Source organism: Chiroxiphia lanceolata, chromosome 5 (assembly GCF_009829145.1).
Source record: "Chiroxiphia lanceolata isolate bChiLan1 chromosome 5, bChiLan1.pri, whole genome shotgun sequence".
Lineage (NCBI taxonomy): Eukaryota > Metazoa > Chordata > Aves > Passeriformes > Pipridae > Chiroxiphia > Chiroxiphia lanceolata.
Genome location: NC_045641.1, coordinates 73,286,874 through 73,300,243, shown reverse-complemented (window position 1 = coordinate 73,300,243; position 13,370 = coordinate 73,286,874). Strand labels below are relative to the sequence as shown.

The 13,370-nt window shown below is 46.3% G+C and overlaps 2 protein-coding genes across 2 annotated transcripts; one reads left to right on the top strand and one right to left on the bottom strand.

Moving 5' to 3' along the window:
• Positions 1-567: 567 nt before the first annotated feature.
• TSPO (translocator protein) lies at positions 568-9,640 on the bottom strand. The gene is made up of 4 exons (XM_032687265.1): positions 9,534-9,640; positions 4,555-4,755; positions 1,846-1,984; positions 568-1,173 (listed from the first exon to the last, which is right to left on the bottom strand). The coding sequence occupies exons 2-4, from the start codon at positions 4,740-4,742 to the stop codon at positions 997-999; spliced, it is 504 nt and encodes a 167-aa protein (XP_032543156.1). The 5' UTR covers positions 4,743-4,755; positions 9,534-9,640; the 3' UTR covers positions 568-996.
• A 147-nt stretch (positions 9,641-9,787) lies between these two features.
• On the top strand, positions 9,788-12,043 carry MCAT (malonyl-CoA-acyl carrier protein transacylase). Its single transcript, XM_032687264.1, has 4 exons — positions 9,788-10,252; positions 10,395-10,482; positions 10,618-10,835; positions 11,189-12,043. Exons 1-4 carry the CDS (start codon positions 9,803-9,805, stop codon positions 11,609-11,611), a joined length of 1,179 nt encoding a protein of 392 aa, XP_032543155.1. The 5' UTR covers positions 9,788-9,802; the 3' UTR covers positions 11,612-12,043.
• The last annotated feature ends 1,327 nt before the right edge of the window (positions 12,044-13,370 follow it).

Genomic DNA, 13,370 nt, shown 5'->3' with positions numbered 1-13,370 from the left:
ACTCGATTAAAGAAATGTGGTGAAGTGCTTTAACACGGGTGGTGTGACTGCCTCCAGTGCAGGGAAAAGGTTTGGCTGGGATGTAGGATATCCTGGTGGATGTAAGGAGACATTCAGATCTATTTGTCACTTGTAGGAGAGCAAAAGGCACTTCATGCCTTCAAAGGATCTGAAAACATGTAAGAAAGTGCCTGTGGATCTAAAGGGGAAGGTGGGGCCTCACAGTTTCTTCACAGGTGCTCTGAGTTTTCTATTTTGTCTTGCCCAGTGCAGTGTGAGGAGAAGAGATGAAGGGGCTGTCTTTGTTAAGATAATAAAACCCTTTTGCCTTCTGCTCCAAACAATTTAAAAACAAGCAAGGAACGAGGTAAGTTTTACACGTAGTTTTAATGCATTCAGCTGACAGTAGGATGTGCCTTGCTTCAGAGTAGGAAGGCACAAATTGTTAAAAAATGCTTGTCTTCAATGTTTCCAGAATACAATGACCAGAAGACAAATACCTGGCAGAGAGTACAATGACCAGAGGACAAATATCTGGCAGAGAGTACAATGACCAGAGGACAAATATCTGGCAGCTGTAGTGGGACTGTGCCTGGTGGTGAACATGAGAGATTCAGGCCACAATCATCCCTGTCACTGCTGGGAGCACCTTTCTGGAAGCTGGGTTGATATGTGGCTGGATTTCTTCCTCTGAACATGATGGAGTTCCTGCTTATTTCTGGTAACAGTTAAAGTGCTGCTGTCATATAAAATATAATGCTGTCACAATGTAGCATTAGTACTTTTAAATCAACACCACTTTTTAGTTTGCTGTAAAACCCAGTCAGTGACTTGCCTGGTAAAGGCACGTATGTTTTGACAAGTACTGCTTTGTCAGCTTGTAATTAGCAAACTAATGGTGTGAGTAGTTCAGCTAAAAATAAAATAAGGCCATAACTTTTATGTATAAAAAATTATTGTGGGGAAAAAACCCCAATTTTTCTGGCCAAAAACTGGTTATTCAGGTTTTTTCTTGCTGGGATTGTCCTTCCAGATCCGATAGTTGAGTGCAGAAGCCATGGTGAGCCAGGCTAAATAAGGAACCATCAAATAAGCTGCTGTTCTGTTGATGTTGTACCAGGAAGCAGCTGTAGCTGTTGCTGTCCCAGTTGTGAGCAGGAGAGTCACCAAGCCCTGAAACACAGAAGGTGGTCAGTGTTGTTTTCCTTTGTTGCATTTCCTTGACTCCACAATCTTTGTGTGGCTCTTCCCACCTGGCTCTGTCTCCCTCTGAGCTAATTCCTTCTCAGAAAACCATTCAGCAGAAAAAAAACCCCAGATCTCTGCTGAGTTAAGAATCTGTTCAACTCATAAAATGATATAACAGGTACAAGAAAGGGCATTGCAAAGTCTTCCCCTGTTACAGCATCTCATGTATATCTAGAGAGCCAGGCAAATATTTTTTTTATTTTTGAGCCAAGCTTTTTCTCTTCAGAGAACTGCAGAAAAAGAGTCTCTTCTCACATGGGTGTTGATTACCTGACTGATGTTGTAATAATAAGCTTCTTATCGCTGCTGTTTGCCCGAGAATTGTAGTAGGGCATAAATGTTTCCATTTTCTAGTCACCCAGAGCTTTTACCAAAGGTTGGCAGGAAGAGCTGCTTGAAATCCATACATTTAAGGATGCTCTAGAGAGTCAAATCCTCTCAGGTGGCTGCTGGCATGCATTAAAGAGAACTTTAGAAAACTTCTGCAAGCCTTTTTTTCTGTACTCAGGCTCATGATCGTGACACAAACCTTTCATCTGAGCACCTTGCAAATAGGAGTAGAAGCCTTTGACTAAGAAACTTTAGTTTTCCACCTACCCATCCCATTTTGTGAGCTCCAAAAAACACTGGGGTCCATGCCCAGTTTAGTGCCAGCTGCCCTGCATACAGACCCAGGGGAACCACTGACTTCTCCTTGAAGCCTCCCAGTTCCTTCCACACCAGGTAGGAGCCGTATCTGTAGGGAGAGAAGGGAAGCTGGAATTCACTGCACTGGTTAGAAAAGCTACCACACAGTCCTGATCAAATGAAAGAGATTTAATAATAGATTAATTTGGAAAAGTACATATACAGGTATTACTTGGCACAGCAACTGAAAGCACAGGGTGGACCAACTGCTTTGGATAACAACGTGGAGAGAGAAAAATTCCCAATCCTGCCAGAGTTCTCCCTTCTAGGTGAGATGACCTCCTGCATTTCAGTCTCAAAAGAGAATGCTGAAATGGAAGCAAGTCTTAAGATGCAAATAGTGAAGAAACTTCATTTTGGTCCTGGGAGATGGTGCTTTAAATAAGATTTAATAAAAAAATCACAACCCACTAAGTTTTTAAGTGGATGAAATGAACGTAGGAGAAATAGGAACTGAGTGGCATCCCAAGGCACAGTTGGGCATGGGGAAGGATGGTATTAGAGCAGGAGGAACCCTTCAGTCACTTTTTGGAAGGGAGAGGACAAAGGTGGGGAGAACAAAGATTTTAGAACTGTGGAATTAACCACAAGGAGCACCCAGCACCCTCCTGTCTGCAGGATCCTGGCTGCTGAAAGATCTCCCCAAATGATTTTGAACAGATTTTAATACCACAGAAGAACAGTTCACTGGAGGGAGCTTATAAGCTGCTAAAGACAGGATTTGGGAGCTCTACTAATGTCAAGTTTATTTTTGCACTGGAGAAGCCTGAGTAGAACAGGGAACATTTATCAGCTAAGACTTTCTTTTGCTCATTTGACTTAGATTTCAGTCCAAATGACTGCACAGCCTTTCCAGGTAACTCCAGTAGAATCCCTTGGATAAAATGCAACCATCCTGAATTGTTTTAGAATTGGAAACTGATACAGGCTGTGAACTGAACTGGACAGCACGGGGCCCATTTGTATTTCTCCTGGCAGTGGAGCAACAAGGGAGACCAACTTGTAGGAATTATTTCTTCAGGAACAGACAAACATCCACAGGAGTAATTGCAAGGAGTTTGTCTTCACTGATAGGTTATACAAGAAGGATTTTGTTTGTTTAACCCACTTAGTGACCCAAACTTGCTTCTTGGCCATTACTTTCATAGGGACTGAACAATGCAGCTTTGGTATTTTGGCAGTTTGATTGCAGAGAATAATAAAAGCAAAAGAAAGTAGGGGGCAGGGTAAGCATTAGAAACTTAACAGTCTCCTAAGTAGAAGGAATTCTGAAGGAATGAAATGTCCTGATCATTTAAGGAATGTGTGTGCATGGTGGATTACAGGAGAAAAGCCTGGTAATAAGTATGATCTTTTCACTGAGCTAAATGTACAGTACAGAACTGAGACCATCCACCTTCTGATGTACTGATTCTGCTACCACTAAAATAAGGGATAAGCTGTGACAACTTGGACTTTTTTTTTTCCAAGGTTTTTAAGCTGATACCCAGGTTTATGATGAGGAATCCAGGAACAGGGTTTCAAACTGTGCAGTCACCTTGAAGGAAGCTGGGAAGGCCACCCAGCTCTTGTCTCTGATAAAAGGCATGTTTTCATTCACAGGACAATAATGATCTGATTCAAATGGAATGTGTTTTGCAACAGGTGGTCTGGTATTTAAGATAACCTGCAGGGTGACTATGTAATGTTCACTGGGAGAAGATCTGGTCTCTGTGAGAGTTTATATAGTTAACCCAATGCTATACACAAACTACAAGTCACTTAAAATGGTGGGAGAAATGGGTGGGGTGAGCCAAAAAAGGCATATTACAGCCCAAAAATTATTATTGGGTTAGCAACAATGTGTGTTTGAGAACTAGGAAAAAACATAATGAACTTTGGTAGGCACAGCTCAGCACAGTTTACACCAAAGCACGTTGTGTTGATGCTTCTAGAGCAGGGAGGAGGGTCAAAACTTCCCAAATTCCTCAGACAACCTACCTCTACAAATATTTTTGCTACATCATATTAAAAGTAAGTCACACTGCCAAAATACAGTATTATTAATCTCTCGTGGTCCCTGTGGGAATGGTATTTGTCCTTGTGATTCCTTGTTCATTTGACAGCACTTGCTGTGCTGTCAGGTATTTTAAACAAGTTAAAGAAGGAGACAGTGTATGGTTTCAAGCATTTATAGTTTAGCAGCCTGGAAGTTTTATTTGAGAGGACATGTATGTTTTGATTTTGGTTTCTTTTAATTGAGCTCTGTTAGAACAGTTCTATCCTAATTTTCCTCCTTGCCCCTCACATTTATTTGGTTTTAATTTTCCTAAAACTACTGAAGGACCTACTTAGAAGAAATCCCAGTGCTGCAGCTTGGCAGGTCTCTCCCTCAGAATGAAGGAGGAGAGCAAGTTAGTGGCAGCTTTTCAACCTCCTGCTTTTGATGTGGATGCCTGTGCATACAAAATATCCCATCAAACCCACACACAACTCCCCAGACAGGTTTCTACCTGTTCAACAGGCAGCTTGACACAGTTTTTTACAAACACAGAGCCACAGGAGTACAGTGATAGTTCTCTGGTCAGGCATTGCACAGTAAGGAACTTTGAGATCAGGTGAAGTGCCTTAAAAACATACCCCATGGATGTATAGAGAGTTCCCCACACAGGAGCAAACACCCAGTTAGGTGGACACCAGGATGGCTTCTGCAGAGTCTGATACCACGTTGGGATTTCCTTTTTGGTTATTGTGCTTCCTAGAAATCCCCCTGCATGGGGCAGGAGTGTGAACCCCACCACTGGGGCCCAGGCTGATACCACTTCCATGGAAACAGTGAACCTGGAACAAAACCAAACATGTTGATTGGCACAAAAATTTTCCATTTTTAGCAGATTTTAAAAGATGTACATGTGTGGGATTTGATCCACAGCCTACTCTGGTCACTGAGAAATTAATGGATCTTCTTCCAGCTTCACTGGACAATACTCCTGTGAACTGGGAATGGGGGTGGCAGGTCCCTTCTCTCTCAGCTGCTTGCACTGAAATTACTGAATTTTACCTTCATAAATATCCCTTAAGGGTGTTTATTTCATACCCATAAGTATGTCAGAGGAATAAAGCAGTTTGATGTGACTGGAACTGTAGTCGGAAAATAAAAAAATTCAGTAAGAAGTACTTCTGCATTCCCCAAAAAGCCCATTCACTCAGTGAAAAGGCACAGCCAAGAGTGAGAAAAGAGCACGTGCAAAATAATGTTATGTGTTGTACTGCAGTTTTTAGGCTCAAAAGCTTGCGGAGGATGCTCAATGGGGCCTGTAAGAGGGTTGTGAATTAGTAATGGACACTTGAGAAGCTGCCTCTGAAAACAAACACCGGGGAGGACAATGAGAAGGCAAACGACTTCAGTGATGTTTTGCAAACAAGGAAATCTCAGCGGATAAATGGGGAGCCCACCTGTGGCTCCTCCGTGAAGCATTCAATCAGCTGCAGCCTGGAAAGTGAACTGGATTAAATCCACCTACAGAAGTGGGACTAAGCACTGCCTTGTTCTGCTGGGCCGGGCTGCTTTAGTTAAGAGCACAGGCAGCAGGAAAAAACAGCGAGCAAGGAAGGAGGAAGAAGATTCACTGCAGACTTTCTGGCCAAAAGCCAAGTGCTACAAAAGAGCTGTGTTTAGTTTACTGAAATGTAAACAGATCAGAGCTACAGTAAAAAAGGGCAGGACTGAAAAGTTGTTTTTTTTCAAATATGAAGTAGGCAAATACACCCAATTCCTGTTCCTCTGTTAAGGCAGCAGGAAGGGAAGGTTGCAGCAGTGAGGAAAGAGCAACTGTGGAAGGCCCAGGGGATAAAAGAGTTTTAAAGCAACAAGCATTGCAGAGGCTTGTCAGAGAAAAGTGCCACATTGATACTGTCTTGGCTCTTGTCTTTCCCTGCATCTAAAAACTTCCACTGCTAAGGTCAGCACTGCTGGGATGAGGAGGCAGGGATTCGGGAAGAGGAAATCCTACTTGTAACTGGTAGGAAATGGAGCACAGATTTTGTTGCATCGTGGTGGCTCTGATGTGATGGATTTCTGTTTGGAGATCAGAGACAAGCCTGGCCAGCAAGGGAGCTCCTGCATTTTGGGTTTTGTCCCTGTACTCAGGGCTCTGCCCACACAGCTCTGCAGATCTACTGAAGAGATTTCAGTGGCTGGGACCACAATCCACGGGATCAACAGAAATCCTGGTGCTAAAACCAGAGCAGAATTTGGAAGGCAAAACCGAGAGCAGGGAGGGGCTGGTAAAGCATGCAGGGATGAGAAAGGTTGTAAGGAGCAAACAAGAAAGGGTGTGTAGGGGCTGGGCTGTGGTCAGGCCTTGGGGGAAGTCAAAAATGAATAGAAATGCACACAAGAAAAGGCAGCAGACAAAGCAATACAAAGTCAAAAACAGGACAAAAGAATGAATGGCTGAAAAAAACTAAGCAGGGAAGAATTCCTAACTAAGGCTGGGGAGAAGGAGAGAACAGGATCACTCAGGTCTTGGGTGAAGGATGGACAAGGGAGAGAGGAAAAAATCTGCATAGCTCATTGCTGCCATACTCCTGCCTGATGGATTCGACTTCCTTTTTACCGGGGTGCATCTTAAATTGAAAGTTAATAAGACCTCACCAATTTTTAACCCTCTGCTTGTGCTTTGCCTACAGGGAGAACAAACACCAGGATTAGTTCTCTACATGTGCTGTCATCTGTGCAGCTCCTGTGTGGCTGTCAAGTACTATTTTGTAAAAAGGTGGTAAGCAAGAACCCAAAGGAGTTTATGTTTTATTTGGATGTAACAATAGGAGGGTGGTTTCCTGCAGTGTTAAGCAACTGGACTTTGTCAGGGGTTCTGTCAGCTTTCCCCCAGGGAAGAAAGTCTGAAAGTGTTGTGTAAGCTGAGAGTGCTGAACACTATTGCAGTCATTAGTGAAGAAATGATGTAGGGAATGCACTGAAATAATTCTTAAGTGATGGGAGAAAAGAAACCAGGCAGGCAAATAGAAACAGGGAAAGCACAAAGCAAAGCAACAAGAAAAGTGAAGCCACTCGTGAACAGCGAAGGGGAGGAAATTCAAGCGAAGAGTCTGGACTTACTGGCTTGAATTGAATGTTGGTGTCCCAGTCTTTTGACCCCTATTACTACTGATTAATTATATTTCCCAAGAGATTAACTACTACTATCAATTCCCCACAAAAAGCAGTAGTTAACTCAGGGAACACACTAGCTGGTTATGGAAGAAGCTGTGTCTGTCTCTCTCTGGTTACTTCATGTGAGTCTTTAGCAGGAGAGTAAAGACAAGGATGCAGTGGAGAGTCTGTGCATTCTGTCAGTGCTAAGGCATTTATGTGGTGACCTGTGCAGTGAGAGGTTCATAGAACACCCAGTACATTTTTTGAAAGTAATGTAACCACAGAGGTCCCTCAGCCTTTTTAGTTCCTTTTAGTGTATTGCTGATACTCTGAAACAACTTGGTGATAAATTACACACCACAGACTTGCTAACACAGCCCCTCTGAGCTGCATCAGGATTACACAACCTAGAAATAATAACTACTTTTCCAATCCTATCCCAGCTTCACTTCAGGGCGAGTTGCACAATATTCTTGCACCCTGATTTCCATCCTGAGGAAACCTGGATGTCTGTAGATGGTATCTGCAGTGTACCCAGCAGGTACTGTCTGAAAGAACCACCACAGTTGGAAATATTTTCTTCTCACACACACTTAACTTGCTTATTTCTGTTTCCACTTCTTATCTCTGCCCTGCAACATATTCTTCACCATCCTGCCCATTTTCTGTGACTTCAGGCAGGTTCAGCAGTCCAGTGGAGGCTGCTTTTACATACACATTGCAATAATTTTTCTAGGTATTCAAAACATCTCACTTGCCCAAAGTTGATTCCAGCTACAAAAAGTAAAAGGAGAAACAAAGGGGAAAAACCCCCACTCATTAAACTTGCTTAATTTATATTGAGAAACTGTGTGTGTGTGTTGTGGCTTTAAGTCCTGGGAAACTGCAAGACTAAAACCAAAGTTATGTCACAGTTTGTGACAGAGAAAACAGCTACCACAAAAAAAGTAGCCCTTTCTTTGCTACATAATCTCAAGTAACAGTGACACTTCAAACAATAAATGTTATATAATATATCTAACAAGTGTATAATATATGTTTATAATAAGTGTTTTTAATTGAAAACAATGGTGTTTATTTAAGAATATAATGCAAGGTGTAGGGATAGAAACAGAAAATCTCACTGCCCAGGTCACACTTCTTTTAAAGTGGCAGAGCACAAGTTGTGCAAATAAATCTATGATTTACTGAAGGTTTGCATACAGGGAACTGAAATGTATACTGGAACAAAAGCTTCCCAGGCAATAATTTGCCATTTGCTGCTCAATCTCTTCTAATTTTCCCTTTGTCTGTTTGCATTAAACCCTCTGCACTCGGACAAAGTTCCCCTTCCTTCCAACAGCCACCCAATGTCCTGCTGTAGGTTCTTCTTCTTCATCATCCACACCTTCTCTTAAAAAAAAAAATTAAGTTTCTCCTGGATTTTTCTAGTTTAAGTGTTGCCTAGGCCTGACTCCTTTCAGCTTGCCAGGTATTCTGATGGGGTAAAATGCATCACCACTGCTAAGTCTCAAATGCTTTACACACAGACTGCACCCTTTTGCTGCTGGGACCCCTGTGATGCATTTCCTTCTCCCAGCTCGTACTAACACAGTAAAAGTCTCTTTTACTGAGCTGCTCTGACTCAATGCTTGGTACTGTTTCATAACCTTTACATGATGCAAAGTTATTACACAACTGCAACTCTGGCACGGCAACTTTCACTTTTTTTTCCCTTTTTTTTTTTTTTTTTAAATAATCTTGCCACTGAACGCTCGAATTGTACCACTGCGCTGATTTGCGAGTACTACCCAAAAATTCGGAAGAAAAACCCAAGCCCTTTCTTTCAGCCTTAAAGAAACGTTACCGAAGGAAGAAATGTTACGGAAGGAAGATGACTTTAGTTATAAAGAGCAGCCTGAAAACTTCAGCCGAGTGCAGAGAGCGAATGGGCACAGGGCAGAGCCGCACATCAGAGGAACAGGGACCGCGGGCACGGCTGGGCAGCTGCGAACCGCTGGGAAACTCATACGCCGGATAAAAATTAATAAGGGGCTTCCTTATTTTCTTGGAGGGGTTGTGGTTTTTTGTTTAGTTTTGGTTTTTAAAGTTCTTTTTTAAGCACTTCCCACGCCGGCCCGGAGCAGCCGTGGCTGTTTTCCCCAAGCCCGTGAGCCGCCGCAGCCCCGTCCCGGCGCCTCCATCCCGGGTGTCCCGTCCTGCCCGGGGGAGCAGGTCCCTCCCCACCCCGGATAAACTGCCCCGGGGTCCCGTCGGACGGTGTGTGCACCCAGCGGGGGCTGCTGGATGATGATCCCCCCCGGCCGCGGGGAGCGGGATAAACGCACCCCAAAGTGCCGCGGGGCGCGGCGGCGGCAGCGCTGCGGGACCCGCGCTGGGGCTGGGGCGGGCGGACCCTCCGGCTGCGCTCCACATCCCACCCCATCCCATTCTATCCCACGCCAAGGAACGCCGCGACTACCTCGCTCCGCTGCCGCCGGTCGCGCCTCCTCCCGCTGTGCCGCGCTGGGGCAGCGCCCGCCCCCGGCACCGCCCGCGCTGCTCCCGCCCCGAGGCGGGGTCTCGGTGCTGGGCGGGCGGAGCGGAGGGCGGCGAGCGCCGGGGTTTCCCGGCCTCCTTCCATCCCTCCTTCCCCGCCCGCTTCCCTCCCGGCCTCCCTCCCTCCCTCCCTCGCTGCCCCCTCAGGCGGGTCCGCCCCGTTGCCGCGGCAACGCCCCGTGCGGGTTGGCCATGGGCGGCCGGGCCGTGTGGGCGCCATGGCGGCTCGCTGGCTGCAGCGGGCGCGGCGGCCTCCGCGGCGCTGCGGGCCGGCGGCTCAGCTCCCGGGGCCCCGGCGATGGGGCGACGCTGAGCGACCTCCTGCAGAGCTCGGTGGAGCCGGGCGAGGCGGAGGGGGCGCCGGCGGCGGCGGCGAGGCGGGAGCGGCGGTGCCCCCGGGAGGGCACGGTGCTGCTGTTCCCCGGGCAGGGCAGCCAGTGCGTGGGGATGTGCCGCGGGCTTCTGGGCTACCCCGGCGTGCGGGACATGTTCCGCCTGGCCGAGAAGGTGCTGGGCTACGACCTGCTGGCGCTGTGCCTGGAGGGGCCGCGGGACGCGCTGGACCGCACCCAGCACTGCCAGCCCGCCGTGTTCGTCGCCTCCCTGGCCGCCGTGGAGAAGCTCAACCACCAGCGGCCTGAGGTGAGCGGGGGGGGGGGAGAAGGGGCGCTTCTCGGGGCTCCCCCTCGGCTGGATCGGGCGCCGGGGGCTCCCCCTCGGCCGGTTCGGGCCCCGGAGGCTCCCCCCGGGCTGATGTGGGGCTTGGCCGCGCTGTGTCCCGCAGGTCGTGGAGCGCTGCGTGGCGGCCGCCGGGTACAGCGTGGGCGAGTTCGCGGCGCTGGTGTTCGCTGGAGCGCTGGGCTTTGCCGAAGGTGCCTCTGGAACCCTCCCCGGGGATCTCCCACCCTCCCCAAAAGCCTCGCGAGCCCCTTCCCGGCGTGTTCCCGCTGGGACGCTTTTTTTTTTTAGGCGTTTATTTATCCTCCCACCGTGTTTTCTCTCCCCAGCGCTGTACGCGGTGAAGGTGCGCGCCGAGGCCATGCAGAAGGCGTCCGAGGCTGTTCCCAGTGGGATGCTCTCGGTTATGGGCCGGCCAGAGGCGAATTACAAATTTGCGTGCCTGGAAGCCCGCAAACACTGTGAGTCGCTGGGTATTGAGAACCCCGTGTGCACGGTCTCCAACTACTTGTTTCCGGACAGCAGAGTCATTGCAGGACACTTACAGGTACTGCTGCGGGATAACTAACTACTGCTTCACAATAACTGCTCCTTCAGTTGAACTTGGCGTTTCGCTCTTTTAAAACTGTTGCTTTGCACTTCTGCGTGGGTGTTGTGTACGGCTTTAGTTTGTCCAAAAAGTGGCGTTTTTTCCAGCACGTGTTCAGTTGATTGTAGTGATCCTAGTTGATTCTGTGATTCCTTTTAGGATATCCAGAATTCCTGCAGAGATCTTTCAGTTGTTGGGTTGGAAGAGGAATCCCTTTATCACCATAAGCCTGATGAGGTGGTTCTTGTGGGGCGACTGAGAAAACCTTTGTTGTGCAAGACTCTCACTTTCTCCCTCTCTCCCTTTTACAGGCTTTGGAGTATTTGCAGCAGAATGCCCGAAAATACTATTTTACCCGTACTAAAATGCTCCCAGTCAGTGGGGCTTTTCATACCAGACTTATGGAACCAGCAGTTGAGCCTTTGGCCGAAGTCCTAAAATCCATCGAGATCCAGAAACCGCTGCTCTGTGTGTATTCCAACGTGGATGGCCAAAAGTACATGCACTCCAAGCACATCAGGAAGCTGTTAGTGAAGCAGGTGGTGTCACCTGTTTTGTGGGAACAGACCATGCATTCGGTGTACCAAAGGAAACAAGGAACTGAATTCCCTTACACCTACGAAGTGGGGCCCGGGAATCAACTGGGAGCCATTCTCAGAAAATGTAATTTAAAGGCCTGGAAACAATATAAACACGTGGATGCTCTGGAAGATGAGGAAGCAGCAGAGACTTAAGTGACCTTTTGAAAAAAAATCCACGCAGCTTGGGGGTTTTTTCTGGTTTAAAACTCTGTGCTCCCAAGAGAAGAAGTCTTAAACGTTCGTGGCTTCTCCTGATGAAAAGAGCACCACGTGCTTCATTGCAATGAACGTTTTTCTTCTCTGAGTGCCTCAGGTGTGGAAGGGGAGAGCAGAGTTTGGCTCTTCCATCTGTGTTGGGACTGCAAAGCTGTCAGCAAACAGGCCAAATAACATTGTTTGGCCTCTATCCTGCAAGCATCTTTCCCTTTCTTTTTTTTTTTTTTCCTTTTTTCTTCTTTTTTTTGCCTTTTTTTTTTTCTTTTCCAGTTAAAGTTGGTAGCCTTGGCTGTCTGGTGCAGGGATCTTCTGCATGAATACAGGGGTGGAAATGAGCTGAGTTGTGGAGGGCTCTCTCTGGGCTGGAGGGTGCAGGGCTCTCTCTGGGCTGGAGGGTGCATTTAGAGGATCCACCTGGTTGATGTTCCTGTTTTGTAACTCACCTGACTTGTGGGATGTTCATCTATGTAAAATCCTTTCATTCTGTTCCCATATTTCCAGGCAGCAGCTGAGTAATGCCGAAGATGTTATTAGGAACGTGATTTTCTTAAGGTTAAATTATCAATAAACTACAAAGCTTTTCTTGCTCTTTTCAGTGCTTTGGGGTGCAACATTATTGGCCTATAGTGATTTCCTTCCAGTTGTCCAATGCCACCAAAGTTCCACAAAGAAATGTTTCACTGGGGGGAAGAAAAAAAGAAAAAGCTCAACAAAAATGTGTACATTTCCTGGCAGCAGGAAATGATGAGCTGGAGAGCAGCAGGTTGTCCTGGAAGGGAGGGTGAATTAAAAGCAGTGGCCTTGATTCTGATTGCTAAGTGGACTGTATCATTAAACAGCTCTTTTGTGAGCTGCAGTTGGCAGCTGTGCCTGCCCTTACAGCACAAATTCCACGTTTTTGGCAACACATGTAAACATGAACAATTAGTGAAACAGAAGAATTTGTCAGCTTCACCACTGGACTGTTAGAGGCTGACAATTAAGGGCTGGGGTTACTGCAAAGAAAATTACTTCAGTGAAGGCTCCCACATAACAGTTAAGGTGTCGTTTATTCAGTAAAGCATCCCAAAGTTTTCAATAGGTGGTTAGAATATTGCAACTAAATCCCACTCATGTTATTAAACACTGGATTGAGCTGTGTTAGAAGCTTCTGACTACACCTTTTAAGACCAAATGCAACATTAGTGACTTTCAAACCAGCTTTTATGATAGTTGGGACTGAGCATGGCCCATTGGTGACCCTTTTTTTTTTTTTTTTTAGTATAGTGCTTTAAAATTTCTATACTTTCTTTTTAATTATTTGAATTTTCAAGTTGGAGAAATGTTTTTTATTTGTAGTGTTCTTACCATAATTTTTTCTTTTTTTATTTCGTTGTAACTTTGCCCAGAATTAAAGCTTTTTGGGAAAAATCGTGCTAGAAATCTTTATTTGCAAACCACTGCATAACCTTTGTGCCTTTGTCAGTGTGTGATGCTGAAGGGAAGTCTGTATCCTAAGAATATTGCATCTTGGGGGCCTTGTTTAATTAGTGGGAAGAAGGACCTGGATGCTGTTTGCTTTGTGTTTCACTTGTTTCCTTCGTGTGATTGGATTTTCTGTTCCTCAGGACTGTGTTTTGCTCCGTGCTGGATGATGAACTTCCCCTCTCTTGTGGTTCAAAGCCTTGCATTACTGATTGCAAGAGTGGGGGGAAAG